This window comes from Zalophus californianus, chromosome 1 (assembly GCF_009762305.2).
Source record: "Zalophus californianus isolate mZalCal1 chromosome 1, mZalCal1.pri.v2, whole genome shotgun sequence".
Classification (NCBI taxonomy): Eukaryota; Metazoa; Chordata; class Mammalia; order Carnivora; family Otariidae; genus Zalophus; species Zalophus californianus.
The window spans coordinates 97,875,471-97,895,495 of NC_045595.1; the positions used below are offsets into that span (position 1 = coordinate 97,875,471).

General features: G+C 39.8%; 1 protein-coding gene across 1 annotated transcript in view; it reads right to left on the reverse strand.

Annotated features, from left to right (window-relative positions):
- GK5 (glycerol kinase 5) overlaps positions 1-20,025 on the reverse strand; it is a 78,904-nt gene that overhangs the window by 55,768 nt on the left and 3,111 nt on the right. Inside the window, exons 2-3 of the mRNA XM_027585378.2 lie at positions 14,264-14,357; positions 11,232-11,307 (exon numbers count right to left, since the gene is read on the reverse strand). Of these exons, the coding sequence (XP_027441179.2) occupies positions 11,232-11,307; positions 14,264-14,357 (170 nt within the window). The remainder of the gene's footprint in view (positions 1-11,231; positions 11,308-14,263; positions 14,358-20,025) is intronic.

Below are 20,025 nucleotides of genomic sequence, written 5' to 3' on the forward strand. Positions count from 1 at the left end.
TTTATTTTATAAACTGAATACGTTTTGTAACAATTATAATATGATACATAGTATGAAATTCTAGACCAAATTCTAACGGAAAAGATATACTTTTTTGTTTAAAAGTTTTATTTATTTATTTGACAGAGAGAGACACAGTGAGAGAGGGAACACAAGCAGGGGGAGTGGGAGAGGGAGAAGCAGGCTTCCCGCTAAGCAGGGAGCCCGATGTGGGGCTCGATCCCAGGACCCTGAGGTCATGACCTGAGCCGAAGGCAGTCACTTAACCAACTGAGCCACCCAGGCACCCCAAGATATACTTTTTAAAGCAGTACAATGTGCACACTTCTAAAACAAAACAAATTTAATGAAAAGGCCTTTAAAGACTTGCTTATACACTTTAAAAAACAAGAAGCCAATGCTTTCCCCCTTCGCTGTACCTGATACACACAATCAAATCAAAACCTCTGTACCTACAGAAGAGCTGAAATATTGCCTAAACCTATTTCTACATCTCTCAACTTTATGACTGGCTTAGCCACTGGCAACCTACCAGGCTTATCAAAATGTATCCAGTAAAAAGAAATTCAACAACCTCTGGGTCAACATTGCAATATAAGTACAGAACTAAGAAATATAGTAGAAATAAATCATTTCCCTTTTTGGCTCCTGCAGATTCGACCACTAATCTTCGACATCCAACTCAGACTTGCTTTCTACCCTGTTTCCAGGTGCCCTCCTGTGTGGGTTCACCATGTTCAATTCCGCAGACTGTCCTTTTCCACACTTCTTAAGCAGTCCACATTCAAGGGCATGTCCTCAACTTTATGAACCTGGAAACATTCTACTCCTGAAATTCTTTTTTTTTTTAAAGATTTTATTTATTTATTTCAGAGAGAGAGAGAATGAGAGATAGAAAGCACAAGAGGGAAGAGGGTCAGAGGGAGAAGCAGACTCCCTGCTGAGCAGGGAGCCCGATGTGGGACTCGATCCCGGGACTCCAGGATCATGACCCGAGCCGAAGGCAGTCGCTTAACCAACTGAGCCACCCAGGCGCCCTAGTCCGGAAATTCTAACATTCCAATATATTAGTCAACACCTCTTGCTATTATTCCAGTTCTCTCAATTTTACTCTCTAAATGCCTTCCCTTCAACCTCATTGCAGCCTTTAATCCCTCAAACATTCCCTTTTCTTCCTACCAACCCCTCCCAGGCTTCCTTCCTTCCCTGCATCCCGTGACCTATCACACTCTCTACCCCTTGACTTCTCTCTCTTTTTAAAAATTGTGGTAAAATATATGTAACATGAAATTTGTTTTCATGTTTTTAAGCATGTTGAAGTGCACAGTTCAGTAGCATTAAGTACAATTCACAATGTTCTATGTTGCCATCACCATTACTTCCTAACATTTGGGTTGTTTCCAGCTTCTTGCCGATACGAATAATGCTGCTATAAACACTGCTGTACCTGTTTGAGTCCCTATTTCCAGTCCCTTTGGGCGTATACTTAGGATCAGAATTGCTGGGTCACGTGGTAAGTCTACTTTTTGAAGAACTGCCGAAATTTTTGCCACAGTTGGCTGCACCATTTTACATCCCCACCACCAGTAGACAAGAGTTCCAGTGTTTCCACATCCTCGCAAACACTTGTAATTCTCCATTTTTTAAATTATAGACATCCTGGTGGGTGGGAAGTGATACCTCATTGTTGTTTTGATATGTGTTTCCCCAATGGCTAATGATATTGTACCTCTTTCCATTCCAAGACATCCAACTCAGACTTGCTTTCTACCCTGTTTCCAGTCAATAGCTTATTGACTATTTGTATATTATTCCAGTCCTCTGTCCATTTATGAATTGGGTTATTTGGTTTTTTGCTGTTCAGTTGCAGGAGTTCTTTATATATTCTAAATATTAATTCTTTATCAAATACATGACTTGCAAATAAATATTTTCTACCATTATGTGAGTTTTTCTTTTCACTCTCTTAATAGTGTCCTCCCTCCCCCCATTTTTCAACCTCTATTAATGAGAATCACAGCATTCACCTACATCATGAACATGTTACTTCTTTTTCCTTCAGTGATCCAAACCATCACCATTATCATTAGTACAAATCAGAGAAGTGATTTTCCTATTTCTCTATAGATGAAATTACAAACCAAACACACCAAGATACACACCTTCCATATTACATGCTGCAGGCAGTTTCCAGAAATCTTATAGCACATTTAAGATATCGACTATAAATTTTTCCAGACACACTTTTAAAATGCAAATTGCACATTCTGTCAAAGTAATTTCAACATGGCTTTATTTCTTGTTATTTATGATTAAATTTAAGGCAATTTCTATACTTTGGGGAATTCCAGTAGTTAAGAAAATTAAAGAAGGGGCACCTGGGTGGCTCAGTCGTTAAGCATCTGCCTTCGGCTCAGGTTGTGATCCCAGGATCCTGGGATCAAGCCCCGCATCGGGCTCCCTGCTCGGCGGGAAGCCTGCTTCTCCCTCTCCCACTCCCCCTGCTTGTGTTCTTTCTCTTGCTGTCTCTCTCTCTCTGTCAAATAAATAAATAAAATCTTTAAAAGAAAAGAAAATTAAAGAAAAATTGTCAAAAATATGAAAATATCTTAATAGTGTTTTCTGATGCTATATATAAGTTTCTGATATTGATGAAGTCCAATTTATCTATTTTTGTTTTGTTAGCTGTGCTTTTGGTGCCATTTAAGAAATCAATCCTACATCCACAGCCATAAAAATTTTCCTGTATGTTTTCTTCTAAGAGTTTTGTAGTCTTGGGCACCTGGGTGGCTCAGATGTATGTGTCTGCCTTCGGCTTAGGTCATGATCCCAAGGTCCTGGGATTGAGCCCCACATCAGACTCCCTGCAGGCAGGAGGCCTGCTTCTCCCTCTCCCACTCCCCCTGCTTGTGTTCTCTCTCTTGCTGTGTCCCTGTCAAATAAGTAAATAAATAAATAAAATCTTCAAAAAAAAAAAAAAAAAGAGTTCCATATCCTTATCTTTTAAATTTAGTCTTCAATTCATTTTTTAAGTTAGTTTTTGTATATGGTGTAAGGTAAGGGTCCACATGCATATTTTGCATATGGACACCCGGTTTCCTCAGCATCATTTGTTGAAAAGATGGTTCTTTCTGCATTGCCTGGTCTTGGCAGCCTTGTCAAAAATCAATTGACCATTGTATTTGTTTCCTTGGGCTGACATAACAAAGCACCACAGACTATGTGGCTTAAGACAATAGCAGTTTATTGTCTTATAGTTCTGGAGGCTAGACATCCAAAATCATGGTGTTGCCAGGGCCAACTCCCTCTGAAACCTGTAAGGGAATCCTTCCCTGCCTCATCCTAAGCTTCTGGTGGTCTGCAGCAGTCTTTGGCATTCCTTGACTCATAGGTGCATCACTCCGACCCTCCTCCTCCTCCATAGGGCATTTTCTGTGTGTCTGTCTTCACGTGGCCATCTTTGTATGAAGACACTAGTCATACTGAATTACAAATCCACCCTACTGATTATGACTTTATCCTAATTTAAGTAATTACATCCGCAGTGACCCTATTTCCTAAGGCCAAATTTTGAGGTGCTGCTGTTGCTTCTGTTGGGTTATTTCCCCCAAATCTCCCTCACTCCTAAGTGTGAGATTACTGAGTCAAAAGGTAGACAATTTTCCAGTTCCTCATATGTGGCCAAACCTGAAATATTTGATGTTATAACCAATACTGCATATTGACTACTATAATACTTTTAATGCCTTCTCAGCTACAGTGCCTGTATCAGATGGTGCTTTGGGGAGTGTCTGGAGCATTGGATATACTTGATAACTATTTGGAGACATTAATTTTATATGAAAACAAATTTAAAATAAGATAGTAAGTGAAACACTTCTGCCATAATCTCACCCAGACTGATTTTTCTTTTTGTTAGTTTAATATATAAAAATGCACCTTGGGGTGCCTGGGTGGCTCAGTCAGTTAAGCGTCTGCCTTCGGCTCAGGTCGTGATCACAGGGTCCTGGGATGGAGTCCCGCATCAGGGAGCCTGCTTCTTCCTCTCCCTGCTTCTCATGCTCTCTCTTGCTATCTCTCTCTCTCTCTCTCTCTCAAATAAGTAAATAAAAATCTTAAAAAAAATAATAAAAAAGTAAAAATAAAAATAAAAATGCAGGGGCGCCTGGGTGGCTCAGTTGGTTAAGCGACTGCCTTCGGCTCAGGTCATGATCCCAGGGTCCTGGGATCGAGCCCCACATCGGGCTCCCTGCTCAGCGGGAAGCCTGCTTCTCCCTCTCCCACTCCCCCTGCTTGTGTTCCCTCTCTCGCTGTCTCTCTCTCTCTGTCAATTAAATAAATAAAATCTTTAAAAAAAAAAATAAAATAAAAAAATAAAAATGCACCTTGCTTAATAACTTATAAGGCTGAGAACTGAGAGGTGCTGTTTACAGGAAAGAGACAGTAATTAAGGATTTGAAAGTGGTTATAAGGAAATGCCATGAATCCTGAATCATATAGGTTTAAATTATACTATTTATATTGTGCAATTTTATATCTTAATGTGTAATTTTAGTTTTTAACAGATTAATTCATCGAATGTTCCTTAAATTGTGACTAATTTCTTCAGTCAGTGAGATGTTTAAAACTTACGCCTTTGAAAACCAATGTGATAACTCTAGAAATCTGACTTTCCCACTCCTCAGGGATTGCCGATTTTTCTTCGTTGAGGGTTGGAGCTGCCAGCTTGTGACTTTTTCAAACTATTTTTGCAAAGTGTGTATTCCTTGTTATGTGTGGTCTCTGAAGTTTCTGCACTTCTGTTACCTCTGTGATCAGCTAGTGACCTGACAAAGATTTTCTTAAATGTCTGGCACTAAAAAACCTCCCAAAGGTACTGGCCCTTTAAGTCTTCCAAAAGACACAGCTTAAGAAAGCGACTGCAGTTGAGAGGGCCGGAATGTAGGTAAGCATCTGTGCCAATCCTGTAGGGCACAATCAAATCCACCAGAGCATACACACTCAAATTTTTGTAGGACAATGTCCCCACTGCCTGCCCTGGCACCAGCTACTCACTCCAGGAATGTGAGCTGCTTTCCCCAAACCCGAAGCAGGGCTGAGGAGTAAAGGATGATTGCCGGTTTGCACACACCACTTCCAGAGAATAGTAGCCTCTACCTTCATCCAGCACCCTGTAGTGGTTATAAGGCCTGATCAGGCTCTAGAGTTCTGAAATAGTTTCTGCAACCTCTCTTCCCAACTCAGTGCTTGCTTTGACCAACCCTCACAGATTCCTTCTCCATTATTCTGCACAATGTCACTCTTTACTTCTTCCCTTTCAAGTTAACCATCTACCTTTCCAACACCTAACCTGGGATCATTCCAGCTTTCTTCTGTGTCTACTTAAATGCCAGAATCTTGTGAACTGACACCAATCCATATATATAGAATACAACCTTGGCTATGTTCTCAGAGTCACCTAAAATGATAAAAGTCTTTCTCTTTGTCCCTCATTAGTTTCCTCCCCATGGCCCACAAATGGCACATCTTAATTTTCACCAGATTTCTTAACCCTAGGCCAGCATGGCCACCTGCTTCTCAAAGGAAGTAAAAACACAGGAATGACTTTCCTCAACTACCCACTTCTTCCACTTCTCTTTTGATTCAGAGGAAAAGCTTTTCCTCGCATGTCTCAGGCTGGCAGCTCCACCTATACCCTCTATACCTCTAGAGCCTTCCCGACTCTTCCATCAATTCATTTCATCAATATTCCATCAACTCTCTGTTCTACACATGCTTAAATCTCCCCATCTTTGAAACAGAACCAAAAACATCTCTCCTGACCCAGGATGCCCCCCCCCACCTAACTAAGCCCCTTCAATGTATCATCACCTCCCATTACCTCAACTGAACACAATTCAAATGCAATTTAGATTTCTAATCACTCATGAAAATTACATTCACTATGGTAACCATTGTTTTCCTAATTTCCAGATTTACAGGCTCCTTTTCAATTTAACTTGACCTTTCTACAGTGGTGTATTTAGCCTGCATCACTTCTTCCTACCTAAAACTGTCACTTTCCTAAGCTTCAATGATATCATTGTGCTGTTTCTCCTCCTACCTCTCTAAGTACATGTTTTTAGTTTCTTTTGCAGATTTTTCTTCCTTAGACTGCCATTTAAATGCTGGTATCTGCTGAGGGTTACATCCTTGGTCCCCTTCTCTTTTTAACTAGCTGCTCTCTCTAAAAACAAATCTGACCCACATCCATGAATGTAGTCACCACAGGACTATTCACCTAACTACATCTCTAGGGCCAGACATTCACTTAAGTTCCATCCCCTCACAAACAGCTACCTTCCACAGATCTCCCACGTTTGCTCCATGCCATCTCAAATGCAACACGTCCACCCCAAACCTGCTGTCCCTCTTCCTCTGGTGTGCCACACCCGAGTTAATGGTAACTTTTAGCTGCTTCAGCCAACAACTAGAGGGAAGAGGGGTCATCCTAAATCTACAAAGGATTCCATAACAGCCCTGTAGTCTACCCTTTAATGGGGGGAGGGAACAAATGAGTAATTAAAACTATCATTTCATGTAGGATCATGCTATGAAACACTGGCATGGCAAAGGAATAGAGTAAGTGGGGGTGAGGAGTGTTTTTAGATATGAAAGCAGAGACTTGAATAAACAATAGCCTTCAAAAAGATTTCTCAGACTTAGTCTCATTCCCCTCAAATCCGCTATCTACCCGGATTCACCTGGGAGTGGTGCCTTCCTTATTTTACCCCTTGAATTCCACAGTACTGCTGATTCTTCAGATATACCATGCTCTTGTACCTCCTGTTTTTGCCAGTGATTTGCTCTTCCCACTTAGAAAACTCCTACTCATCCTACAACACTTGGCGCAAGTGACTCTATAAAACCCTCCCTCATTCTGCCTTCTAAGCTATTCAGTGCCCCTCTTCAGCTCCTTCATTACCAGGTACACAGCAGTTCTACTAGGCAGATGTCTACCAGCCTGCACCCTAACAATCTAGGTTCACACTGTATCCCCCACTGGACTGTGAGTCTCCTGAAGACACAGTCTACTCACCTTCAGATTCTCACCCCCTAGCCCAGACACCAAAGAAGTATCTGATAAATGAAGGCTGCTGTCAATGAGGACTATCAGACTGTGTCTGACAGAAATGAAATCGACGCATATGATTCTGATGCCATTCTACACACAATAGCTTCTACTTACATACTTAAATCTGATTTTTAATCACTGACTCATCAAATGCGTACCCAGCAATTTGTGCCAGGAGGTGGGGACATAGCTATGAAGAAAGGGATACGGCATCTTTGCCCCATGAATATATTCTCTACCAGAGAAACCCGAAGAAATCCTTAATTACTCAATTACTTGCTTACTACAGAATAAGTCCTCTGAAGGAGAAATAACATGAGTATATTTAACAGGGACACCTTGCCCAGTGCAGGGGTCAGGAAAGACTTCTTGGAGAAATGACAATAGAATTGGGCTCTGAAGGATCAGTGGGGACAAACAAGGAGGTTGAACACTCCTGACAAAATATATTACATGTTCAAAGGTTCTCAGACAGGATGAAGCATGATGGGTTAGATGCTAGTATAGTTGAAGAACAATGACGGGGAGAAGATCACAGGAGGAAAGTGACGTCATTAATTCATAACATGGTTGAAGACAATCTAGGATACTGATCTCAAGAAGTAGCACATATTCTAATATTCCCTTAGCAGTGATTTGGGTTTGTTTTATCTCTGTCAACAATAAGAGGGGAAATGGAGGAAAAACATCAATAACAATATCATAAATGAGTCACCTTAAACCTCTCTAACACATTCTGCCATTCCATGGGTCTTAATATATTTGTGTCATAATTGACGAACCATTAACACAAGTATCGGGTATTACAATAAAAGATATATTTGGTGCTGTGGGAACATAGACTCATTTGTATACTTGTATTATAAGACTGTAAATTCCCTGAGGGCTGGTGTTCTTACTCATTTTCATATTCAGCTCGGCAGCCGGCGCAGTGCCTTACTCCCTGTAAGTCCTCAAACGGTTACTGAGTGAATCTCAGTTTGCTTGCATGACTCCCAGTTTATGTTACTAACTGGCACACACCCTGATCTGAGGTTACCTGGCAAAAGCCTCCCTGAGAGACGCAGAGATTGAAGAAACAAAACAGCTCAGGTATTTTAGGACAAAAGGAATTTAAAACAACCAAAATGGAGGAGATACCATTTTGTTATTTTAAGATGCAGGCTAAATACACCACTGATTAAATATATTGAAAAAAAAATTGTAACCTGAGGAATACGAAGAAAACGCAAAGACCAAGTTTCCTGGCATCTAAAGGAGGGGGGAAAGAGAAAAACAAAAACAACGTCCAAAGTTTTAGACTTCCTGACAGCAACAACCAGAAAATAATGTTTGGATGGTCAAGACAACAGGACTACGGCTGTGACTGCAGGAGAAAGAAACAGTGAGCTGGGGAGAGGAGGTGCAGGCTGGGACTGGAATGCACAGTAGACTGTGCCAGGGTCCTGTCCGTCAATCTTTCTCCAGAAAATGAGCAAGAAGTACTTCCTGCTGGCTCAGAGCCATGCCACTTCTGTGCTGTATCTCAGCTCTTTGTTGTAGAGCTTGTAGATCTGCCAACATTATGTGCTCCAGTGGCTCACCAGGACTCGGGGAGCATTATTTTTAGACTCCATTATTTTAAGGTAAAAGAAGCACAAAACCTTGTGGGGGGGGGGGGTTGGGAAAATATCTAGTATTTCAGTTCCTACAAGCAAAGTTTCCAAGACTTGGGGCGCCTGGGTGGCTCAGTCGTTACGAGTCTGCCTTCAGCTCAGGTCATGATCCCAGGGTCCTGGGATCGAGCCCCGCATCGGGCTCCCTGCTCCGCGGGAAGCCTGCTTCTCCCTCTCCCACTCCCCCTGCTTGTGTTCCCTCTCTCGCTGTGTCTCTCTCTGTCAAATAAATAAATAAAATCTTTAAAAAAAAAAAGTTTCCAAGACTCATGAAAGAATACAAACTTCTCAAAAAAGGATAGCCAAGGAGAAAACTCACTATTAATTGTCTTATGAAGAAATCTTACCCTTCCACAAGGACACCACCATCAGTAAGGGAGGTGAATGGTCTTGGAATCTGACTCTTTTTCTTCCAAAAGTGAGATATGGTCCTACTGCCACATAAAAACTTTGCTTCCTAATATTTTGAACTTCCTGTCATGAATGACCTGCTATCTAGGTTTTGATAAAAACAATCTCTGTGGTCAATGACCTAATCTCCAAATCCAACAAAACACAACACTTCCAGTCGGTTATTTCCCTAGGAACACTCCCTTGTCCCTACTTCCATACCACCTACTTCCCAGATTTGTGTTTGTCCCATCATGCCAGCTTTTTGCTTTCTGACCCCCTTTAAGTTGGGGGGAGGGGTGAATACTCATTGTCCAAATCCTCAGTCTTCTTTTTTTTCTCTCCATATAATCTCCATCAGAGAACACACCTATTTCTCCAGACTCTGTCTATGTCAACCGTTCTCAACTGGGAGTGATTCTGTCCCCCAGGGGACATTGGGCAATGTCTGGAGATGTTTCAGTTGTAAGAACTAGGGGTGTGGGGTGCTACTAGTATCTGGTGGGCAGAGGCCAGGGATGCTGCTAAACACCCTACAATGCCCAGGATAGCCCCCAACAACAAGGAATCATTGGCCCAAAATGTCAATGGTGCCACTATTTAGAAACTACATCTACACAGATGACTTTAGTTCATTTTTTCTTTCATCTGACTTGCTATGCCCAACACTCTGGGTGGGAAGTTTGGGGAAGGCAGGGGGACTGCAGATGCAGGCAACCATCTGAGATACATATGCCCTGAAAGAAAGAGCACCTATCTAGAGGAAATGAGTCATGCCTTAGTTAAAACCAGACAAACTTTCTAACCACCTTTGGGGTATCTCCACATTCACATGTCCCAAACCAAACACTTTTATCATATTCCCTTCCACCCACCCTCATCACCATCTACTTCATTCCTCCTCTAATGTTCTCTATAATTTCAATCATATCCCCCCAAACACCAAGGCCAGAAATATTGGTAAAGTTAAACTTCTTCCTCTAACCTAATACTGAAATAATGGCCAAGATCTTGTGAATTCAGCCCGATTAGGTTTCCTACACTTATCCCTACTTCCTATATCTACTACTTTTCTTCCCCACTGCCCCATGCTCAAGATGCCCTTTGGAGTCTAGTACTTTGTAACAAAGAAACATTTTATAGAGTTTTGTGGTTGTTGTTATTGTTTTTGAAGAAACTCATGCTGGGGAACCTGGGTGGCTCAGTCGGTTAAGCATCTGCCTTTGGCTCAGGTCATGCATGATCCTGGAGTGCCAGGATCCAGTCTCGCATCAGGCTCCCTGCTCAGTGGGAAGCCTGCTTCTCCCTCTAACCCTCACCCTGTTCTCGTGCTCTCTCTCACTCTCTCTCTCTTTCAAATAAATAAAATCTTAAAAAAAGTTTAAAGAAACTCATGTTGACGGCAATATGGGCATCGTAGAAAGAGCATGTTTGGGGTCAAAAAACACAATCTGGAATCTTGGCTCTATTTATTAACTGAGTGGCCTTGAACCACTTACTTATTTCACTGAGCCTGGTCTTTCTCCGTAAAAAAGACATAATACCTAAATAACAAGTTTGTTTGTTAGGATAACAGAACCTGAAATATCATAGATATTCACTATATGGGAGCCATTATATTATAACTGTGTTTAATTTACACATACCTTATAGGCTGTAGGTACTCAAATACTAAATCTGGAGTAGACTGAAAATATAAAACATAATTATAGAATTCTGTTTATGAAACTTGTTAGGCTCTCCTGAATCTTTTTCGTTATAAGCTAATTTTTAAGATTTCAATCCATGCTTCTTTGAAAAACTAACTTATGTCAAAAGAAAGGAATGGAGAATTTTAATAACAGTAACAATACTTTTTATTGTTATCATTTTAGGTAAGTCAAGTCCAGATAACATGCAGGGAGCATATTTTACAACGCCAGAAAGTAGGCCCACTTTCATCCCTCTTAACCAAGTAAACTGCTATTAATTCACTGATTTAAAATGCTCCAAAAAGGTTTCACAGCAATGTAGCAACATATTCACTGTGGTAGGAACCCAGCAACAGAATGCTTATCACACAATGCACTTACTTGTTCCACGTAATAAAAGTTGCTCTCTGTGTTGAAATGCCAAGACCAACAATTTGATTCATCTCTATTCCTGCAGCTAAAAATAAAGATAGGTAAAACACATGTTTAAAAGCCAGTGAAGTTTTTCTTTACAATATTATAGCATGGGAAATAAATCATTCAATGTAGTATTTAAGAAAAACATCTGGGTTTAGCATTTAGTAACATAATTGGAGCTAATAAAGGAGGCATTACTGAGATGACTTTGTATAATTTTTTACTTAAAGGGAAAAAGGTCATATTCTAATAATAACAAAATGGGCTTTTTGCTTTAAATTTTAGAAAAAAAGCAAACACTACTCAAAGTAAGTTGGATTGTATTTTCTTCTTGATAATACTAAAAGACTGATCTTAATTCAAGTAATGATCAACCTATGAAAATTTATAAAGGGAAACCTCTCTAAAACGCAGTCAGGGCCATACCACTGGGTCAATTACAGGAAGACCTATCAGTTACAGACCCCAAGAGAAGACTTCTCAGCAGGAAAGAATCAGCAATTATAGGTCCTAACAGGAAAAGATGTACTTTGCATCTCCTATAATAAATCTACTACCCCAGCCAATGAAAAACCATCATTACCCCAAACTCTTGCTTTTCTCCAATGGACTATAGTTCAAAACAATCCTTCCCAACCTCTTTCTCCTTTTCCACAAAATAACATTCCTTTCCTTTCTTTGCTGGGCTTGCCTATGGTTTTTGCCATAGCTTGCTTGTCCCAAATTGCTATTCCTGAACAGGAATAAGGTCACCATACCATAATAGAAGCTGGTTGATGACAATAAAGGAAAATTCCCAAGGAAAACAGTATAATTACTGAAGCTTAGATCTTATTTTCCAACAAACAGATGCTAAGATGCAAATAAAAACATGGTCTTTCTGGGGGCCCTGGGTGGCTCAGTCTGTTAAGCATCTGCCTTCAGCTCAGGTCATGATCCCAGGGTCCTGGGATCCAGTCCTGTGTCTGGTTCCTTGCTCAGCAGGGAGCCTGCTTCTCCCTCTTCCTCTGCTGCTCCCCCTGGTTGTGCGTGCTCGCTCTCTCTCTCTCTCTCGCTCTCTGTCAAATAAATAAACAAAATCTTTAAAGAAAAGAAAAAAAAACCATGGTCTCTCTGATTCATAGTTCTTAAAATATAGCTACTAGAGTATTTTTTTGTGATGTTCTTTTAGAAGAGTAATTTATCCCGCTACAAAAATTAGGGACAACTTCAATTTGAGCACTGAGAAAGACAAATCATCCCCGGTACAGTACTCCTCCCCAAAATATTTAACCTGAATCTAATCATGGGGAAATAAATCAAGACAACCGCAAAATGCAGAATCGTCTAATAAACTGGTCTATACTTCTGAAAACTGTCAATGCCATGAATAACATGCTCTAGATTAAAAGAGACCAGTCAATAAACAAATAAATAGAGACTAGACAGACTGATTGCTAAACGCAATGCCTCACATTTGGATGCATTCTGGATTGGGAAAAAAGTGATTAATGACTGAGATAAGAGGAATATTGAAGATTAAGTATTAGAAAATATTACTGTATTAATGTTAAATTTCCTCTGTGATATGTGCAGTGTGTTTATGTAAGAGAATTCTCCTTTCTTTTGGAGATAGTGCTGAAGTATTTAGGGACAACAGGTTACTATGTCAAACCAACCCTTTTAACCGGGTCAAAAAAAGTTTGTAAAGAATGGTAAACACTGCTTAACATGTTTGAATCTGGGAAAGGCAATCAGGTGTTCCATGTACTATTCTTGCAGCTTTTTAAGTATGTTTTGAAGTATTTCAAACCAAAAAGGCAAGAAGGAGGAGCAATTGAGCCACAAAAATGAAGTAAAAGATCTTTTAGAATTCACATTTACAAGTCAGCTTTTGCCACAGTCTTAAAGAAAGTTGCACTGAAAATGTCCTTAAAGGGCTAAGATTTCGGGCGCCTGGGTGGCTCAGTAGGTTAAGCATCTGGCTTCGGGTCAGGTCATGATCCCGGGGTCCTGGGATTGAGTTCCACATCAGACTCCTTGCTCAGCGGGGAGCCTGCTTCTCCCTCTGGCCCTGCCCCCCCCCTGCTTGTGTGTGCTCTCTCTCCCTAACAAAAAAAAGAAAGAAAGAAAGAAAGTAAGCAAGCAAGCGGGCGCCTGGGTGGCTCAGTCGTTAAGTGTCTGCCTTCGGCTCAGGTCACGGTCCCAGGGTCCTGGGATCGAGTCCCGCATCGGGCTTCCTGCTCGGCAGGAAGCCTGCTTCTCCCTCTCCCACTCCCCATGCTTGTGTTCCCTCTCTCACTTTGTCTCTCTGTGTCAAATAAATAAATAAAATCTTAAAAAAAAAAAAGAAAATTTAAGAAAGAAAGAAAAGAAAAGAGCTAATATTTCCCACCGTGACTATGGCCAAGACTTTGCATCAAGAGGCCACACAAAAAAATGAAAACAAAAACTTGTTTAACAATAAAGGTAACTCGGGGCACCTGGGTGGCTCAGTAGGTTAAGCATCTGCCTTTGGCTCAGGTCATGAGCGGAGCCTGGCAAGGAGCCTGCTTTTCCCTCTGCCTCTACCCCTCCCCTTGCTTGTGCTCTCTCTCTCTGTCTCTCTCGAATGAATAAATAAAATCTTGAAAAAAAAAAAGGAATAAAGCTGTAAATTCCTGAGAGCAGGAACTGTGGGTTCTAATTTTGTTTATAACCCTCTAGTATTTTGTACACAACAGAAGTCGAATGAGCACTAGCCACAACCTGGAATGAAGAAGGAAAGTGAACCTTTATACTGTATTGAAAAAAGATTTAAACCAGAGGACAGAGAGAGTTGCTGTTACCTTTCCTTGACAAAGTGGTTAACTATTAACCACAGATGTCTGCCCAAAAAATACTAGGAAATTTTACCCCAGTAAAACAATATTCCTGTAATTATAACTTAGGAAACCCGTAAAATTCTACAGACTGAGGAACACTCTTACTACAAACAAAATACACTTTATTATTTTTATTTTTGCAAGCCTAATTACCTTTAACAGATTCCTTTATTACAGTTACAAACTGAAGCCAGAGAACATCGGGATCAATTTCAACCCAGCCAGCTTGAGGATAAAGATTTTCTATCTATTTAGAAAAAGAAAATGTAGTAAAAACAACATTAGATCAAGTCAATAACATCTGGGTCTTAAAATTTTTTAAATGGTGAAAATGATTACAACATGATTTCATTTATTATCTAATTCATTTTTATTGTTAAAATTGAAAATATGAAATAAAAAGTTTTCCTCGGTTCATGAATTTACAGAAAATTTTAGCTTTCTTTGTTTTATCTTTACTTTCCAAGTTTTCTATAATGAAGACGTACTATTTTTATGAGAAAAATTTTTTTAAAAAACAAAAATTAACAAAGTACCAAGTTCTGATTCAGACTATGATGGAGGAAGCACACTCCACCCTGTCTCCACCACTGAATGCATGTGGACTCTAGAAAGTCTATGGGGGCAGGAAGATGGGGGAAGATAAGAATGCCAGTACTACTAACTGGTGGTGAGTTTCCCATTTTTTTCCTGATATTCCCTGGCCTGGACTCAAGGAAGTCCATAAAACCAGAAGTGGGTACCAGGATCAGCGGAAACTCCAGAAGCTCTCATGTTTTGGCTAACACTCAGAGAGAATGGGAGAAGTCCCCCATATATCTTTTTTTCTCCCGCTTGCCTCCATACTTTTGTACCCAGGCTATCTTGTAGTAGTGGTTGCACCAGTAATCTCAGGTACCTAAAATACTGAAGGAGGTAAAACTTCTCCAACTAGAGGAGGTGTGGCCCAAGACCGCCATGTTTTGGGGTTTTTTTGTTTTGTTTCTCTCTCTGCTTTTGATGTGTAGCCCCAGCTGTGGGCATAGAAGTGCCGGCAGAGTAGGGTAATGAAAGCTCCAGCTTTCTGGCAAGAGGAGCCAAAAGGGGAAACTCAGGGAACCAAAAAGTACCAGGACGATCTCAGAGAGGGAGGAGCTTGGGAAAGCTTCTCCGGAAAGTTGCGTATGAATTCCGAAGCTCACCTCGAAGCTGTACCTATGTGAACATAATCTAAACAGCATAGCAAAGATGTAAAGAACTAAGGGACAGACCCCTACCCAGGTGCCAGACTGGCTACTGGGTGGCACATTCACAGGGCAGATGCAAACAGTACTGCCAAGATTTTGGAAATGACAAACACTGAAACCAAAGTCCACAGAAGACTGGTAGAATTTGTAGCTTGAACCCAACTGCATTGATTGCCTGGTAAAAGAAAAATACCAACATTCATCATAGGATTTATACAAGACCCTGAGTCTTATAACACTGTATTCAAAATGTCCATGATAAAATCTGAAATTACCAGGTATATGAAGAACTAGAAAAATCTCACCTCACATGGGAAAAGATAACAGATACCAATGCCAAGATGACAGATACCTGATCAAGACTTCACAAGCAGCTATTATAAAAATGTTCCAAGAAGAAAGGGCAAATTCTTTTGAAACAAATGGCAAGATAGAAAGTCTCAGCCAAGAAATATAAGACAAAAAGAAACCAAAATAAAATTTTTAGAATTGAAAAATACAATAATTAGGAGAATGGGAGAAATGGAGAGATGCTGGTCAAGGGGAGTACAAACTTTCAGTTATAAGATGAATAAGTTCTGGAGACCTAATATACAGCATGGTGACTATAGTTAATAACAATGTATTATACACCTGAAATTTGCTAAGAGAGCAGTTCTCAAGTGTTCTCAACACACACACACACACACACACACACACACACACACACACAAATAGTAACTATGTAAGGTAATGGGTACGTAATCATTTTACAATGTATATGTGCACCAAAACATCATGTTGTACACCTTACCTATATGCAACTTTTATTTGTCAATCATACCTCAATAAAGCTGGAAAAATCAATTTAAAAAAGAAAAAATATAATAATTAAAATAAAAAACATACTGGATGGGCTCAGTAGAATAAAAATAACAGAAGAAAGTCAGTAAACCAAAGATAGATCAATAGAATTTATCTAACTTAAATAACAGAAAGAAAATATATTGGAAAAAAAGAATGAATAAAGCCTCAGGGATCTATGAGACAGGAGCAAAGGGTCTAGTATTTATGTCATCAGAGTCCCAAAGAAGGAAAGAAAAGAGTTCAGTGCAAAAAAAAAAAAAAAAAAAAAAATTACTTCAGGGAAGTAATAGTGCTAAAAACTTTCCAAGTTCAGTGAAAGATTTAAAATCTGTATATTCAAGAAACTTAGAAGACTCCTAAAAGGATAATCCGAAACATTACACATTCAGATCCAGCATAATTAAAATGCTGAAAACCAAAAACTAAGGAAAAATCTTGAAAGGAGCCACACATGTTACATATATAAAACAATGATTCTGTATGGCTGCAGATTTCTCATCAGAGCCATGAGGCCAGGAGGAAGTGGCTCAACATTTTTAAAGTGCTAAAGAAATGCCATCTACAATTGTATATCAAAATCCCCCAGTAGAATTTTTGTAGATACAGACATGATGATTCTAAAATTTACAGGAAAAAGCAAAAGAACTAAAATAACCCAAACAATGTTGACAAAGACTAAAACTGGAGGAACCACACTACATAATTGTAAGACTTACTATAATGTTACATTAATCAAAACAGTGTGCTACTAGCATAAAAACAGACAAATAGGGGGCGCCTGGGTGGCTCAGTTGGTTAAGCACCCGACTCTTGATTTTGGCTTAGGTCATGATCTCAGGGTCCTGAGATCCAGCCTGGAGTCGGGCTCAGTGCGGAGCACGGAGCGGAGTCTTTGTTCCTCTCCCTCCCCGCACTTGCACTCTCTCTCTCTCCCCCTCTAAAATAAATAAAATCTTTAAAAAAAAAATAGACAAATAGGTATCAATGGAACAGAGTCCAGAAACAGACTGACACAAATAAAGCTAATTCATTTTTGACAAGTGTATACAAGGCAATTCAGTGGGGAAAAAAAAAGAGCTTTTTCAACAGTTGGAACAATCAGACATCTATATGCAAAAAAATTAACTTCAACCTCACATCTTAAACAAAACTTAACTCAAAATTGATCACAGATCTAAATTTAAGACATAAAACTGCAAAATGTTCAGACGAAAACACAGGAAAAAAATCTTTGTGATGTGGGGTTAGGTGAAGAGCTCTTAGACATGACACCGAAATTACCATTTGCAAAACAGAGAAATTGATAAATTGGACTTCATCAAAATTAAAAAACATTTGCCCTGCAAAAGACACAGTTAAGAAAATGAAAAGACAAAGCGCAGACTGATTTAAAATATCTGTAAATCACACACCCAACCCAGGACTTACATTCAGAATATATGAAGAAACCTCAAAATTCAACAGTAAGAAAACAACCCAATTAAAAATTGAGCAAAAGACTTGAACAGGCACTTTGCCAAAGAAGATATATATGGATAGCAAATATGCATAGAGAAATATTCAACATCACTAAAACATTAGGGAAATGCAAATCAAAACCACAATGAGATACCACTACATCTATCAGAATGCATAAAATAAAAAACACTAACAATTTCAAGTGTCAGTGAAGAACATGTGGAACTCTTACACATTGCTGGTGGAAATGCAAAATGGTACAGCCACTCTAGAAAAGCATGGTAATTTTTTTGTTAAGTTAAACATTAACTTACTATATGACCCAACAGTACCACTCTTGGGTATTTATTCTAGAGAAAACGAAACTTAGGTTCACATTAAAATCTGTACACAAATACTTATAGCAGCTGTAGTCACAATCACCAGAAACATGGATATAACCCAAATGTACTTCAACTGGTGAATGAATGTGGCACATCGGTCTAATGGGTTACTATTAGAAATAAAAAGGAATCAACTACTGATATAATAATATGGACAAATCTCAAAAGCATTATGCTGAAAAAAGCCAGTCTCCAAAGGCTACTGACTGTATTGTTCCACTTATAAAACATTCTCAAAAAGACAAAACTATGGACACGGAAAATTGATCAGTGTTAGGTATGGGAGGGGTATGACTACAAAGGGCTAGCATTGAGGGAGTTTTTTGGATTACTCCTACATGGGCTAAAAAATCACAGAACTTATTCACCAAAAAGGCAATTTTACTGTAAGTTATTGAAAACATAACAAGAAGCCATGGCTTCAGTTTAACATGATGGCTTAAACCTACATATCTCCAACTCCTCTCAAGATTCCATTAAAATAAAAACGTTAAAGGGTTTATGCAGAGAGGCAATTGCTAAGAGAGCAAACAGGCTCAGGCCAGGTTTAACAAAATGTTTTTTAATATGAGCAGTGAGTGGATTGGTGGCACATGGCTAAACAGAAGAGAAAACTGGTACTTTCACTCCCTGCTCAGATGGACACCACATCTTTGCTCCGCCCCTGGCAGAGATTCTATGGTAAAATCCTGAAAAGTAGAGGTACCTCCAAAGACTGGGATGCCAGATGCGGCTGAACACAAGATTGGTTCAAAGTCTTTATAAGGATCCCCAATCCCCAATCCCCTCCTCCAGCTAGATCACTGCCCCTCCCTAACCAGGCAGAAGGTAAAAGGTTTACTCTCCAAAGGGACTGAACCAGAAGAATGCTTTTTTTGCAAATACCAGATATAGCTGAGTAGGGTAAGACTACTGAGTGGTACTGAAAATAGGAACAACTGGGGCGCTCAGTGGGTGGCTCAGTCGTTAAGCGTCTAGTCTGCCTGCTGCTCAGGTCAGGATCCCAGCATCCTGGGATGGAGACTCGCATCAGGCTCCCTGCTCCGCGGGAAGCCTGCTTGTCCCCTCTCCCACTCCCCTGCTTGTGTTCCCTCTCTCGCTGTCTCTCTCTGTCAAATAAATAAATAAAATCTTAAAAAAAAGAAAGAAAAAGGAACAACCAAAAACCACCAAAGATCTAACATGTAAGAAAAGACCAAAATAAAGAAAAGGAATGCTGAGGAAACAGTGACCATGTGGGAAGCAGGAGGGTGACAAGGTCTGATATGAAAAAAGGATCTACTACTCGCTGGTGAGTTCCCAGAGACAGACTTAACAAAATCTATTCCCCTTCTATCAAATAATATTTGTTTTTTCTATGCAAGACTTTCACGACCACAGACGAATGCCTCAACTGCAATAAACACTTCCTCATCCCAAAAAACTCAAAAAACTTAAAGATGGCGCTGCAGGGGTCACTCCCCTCCACTCCACCAGCCCCAGAGAGCTCACTGTCCCCAAACATGTCACAATAGTGAAATCTCCTCCTGTACCGAAGGAAGACCAAACCAAAATTAGACAAGAGGATAACCAAAGCTAAGAAGATTTGTTTTGCTGATTACAAACAAAACAAAAGATAGCAAACAACCAGAATTTTTCAAGACTATCCAGAAGGGTACACAGTAGAACAGATTTACTGTTCTCCTTGGACTGGCCTATCTGTCCTGTTCTTCCAACCAAGATGTTATTATTCTTCATGGTTTCTCACATATAGCATCATGTTCCAATGGGAAACATGATAAACTTTCTCCTTAAAACTAGAAACATCAAATATTGACATGTGGATTTTCAAATCTGAATACTATTCTGGTATAACACCAATACTTAAGAATCTATACAAAGATTTTTTAAAAATACAAATTATAAAAAATAAAATAAAAAATACAAATTATAGGGGCGCCTGGGTGGCTCAGTCGTTAAGTGTCTGCCTTCGGCTCAGGTCGTAATCCCAGGGTCCTGGGAT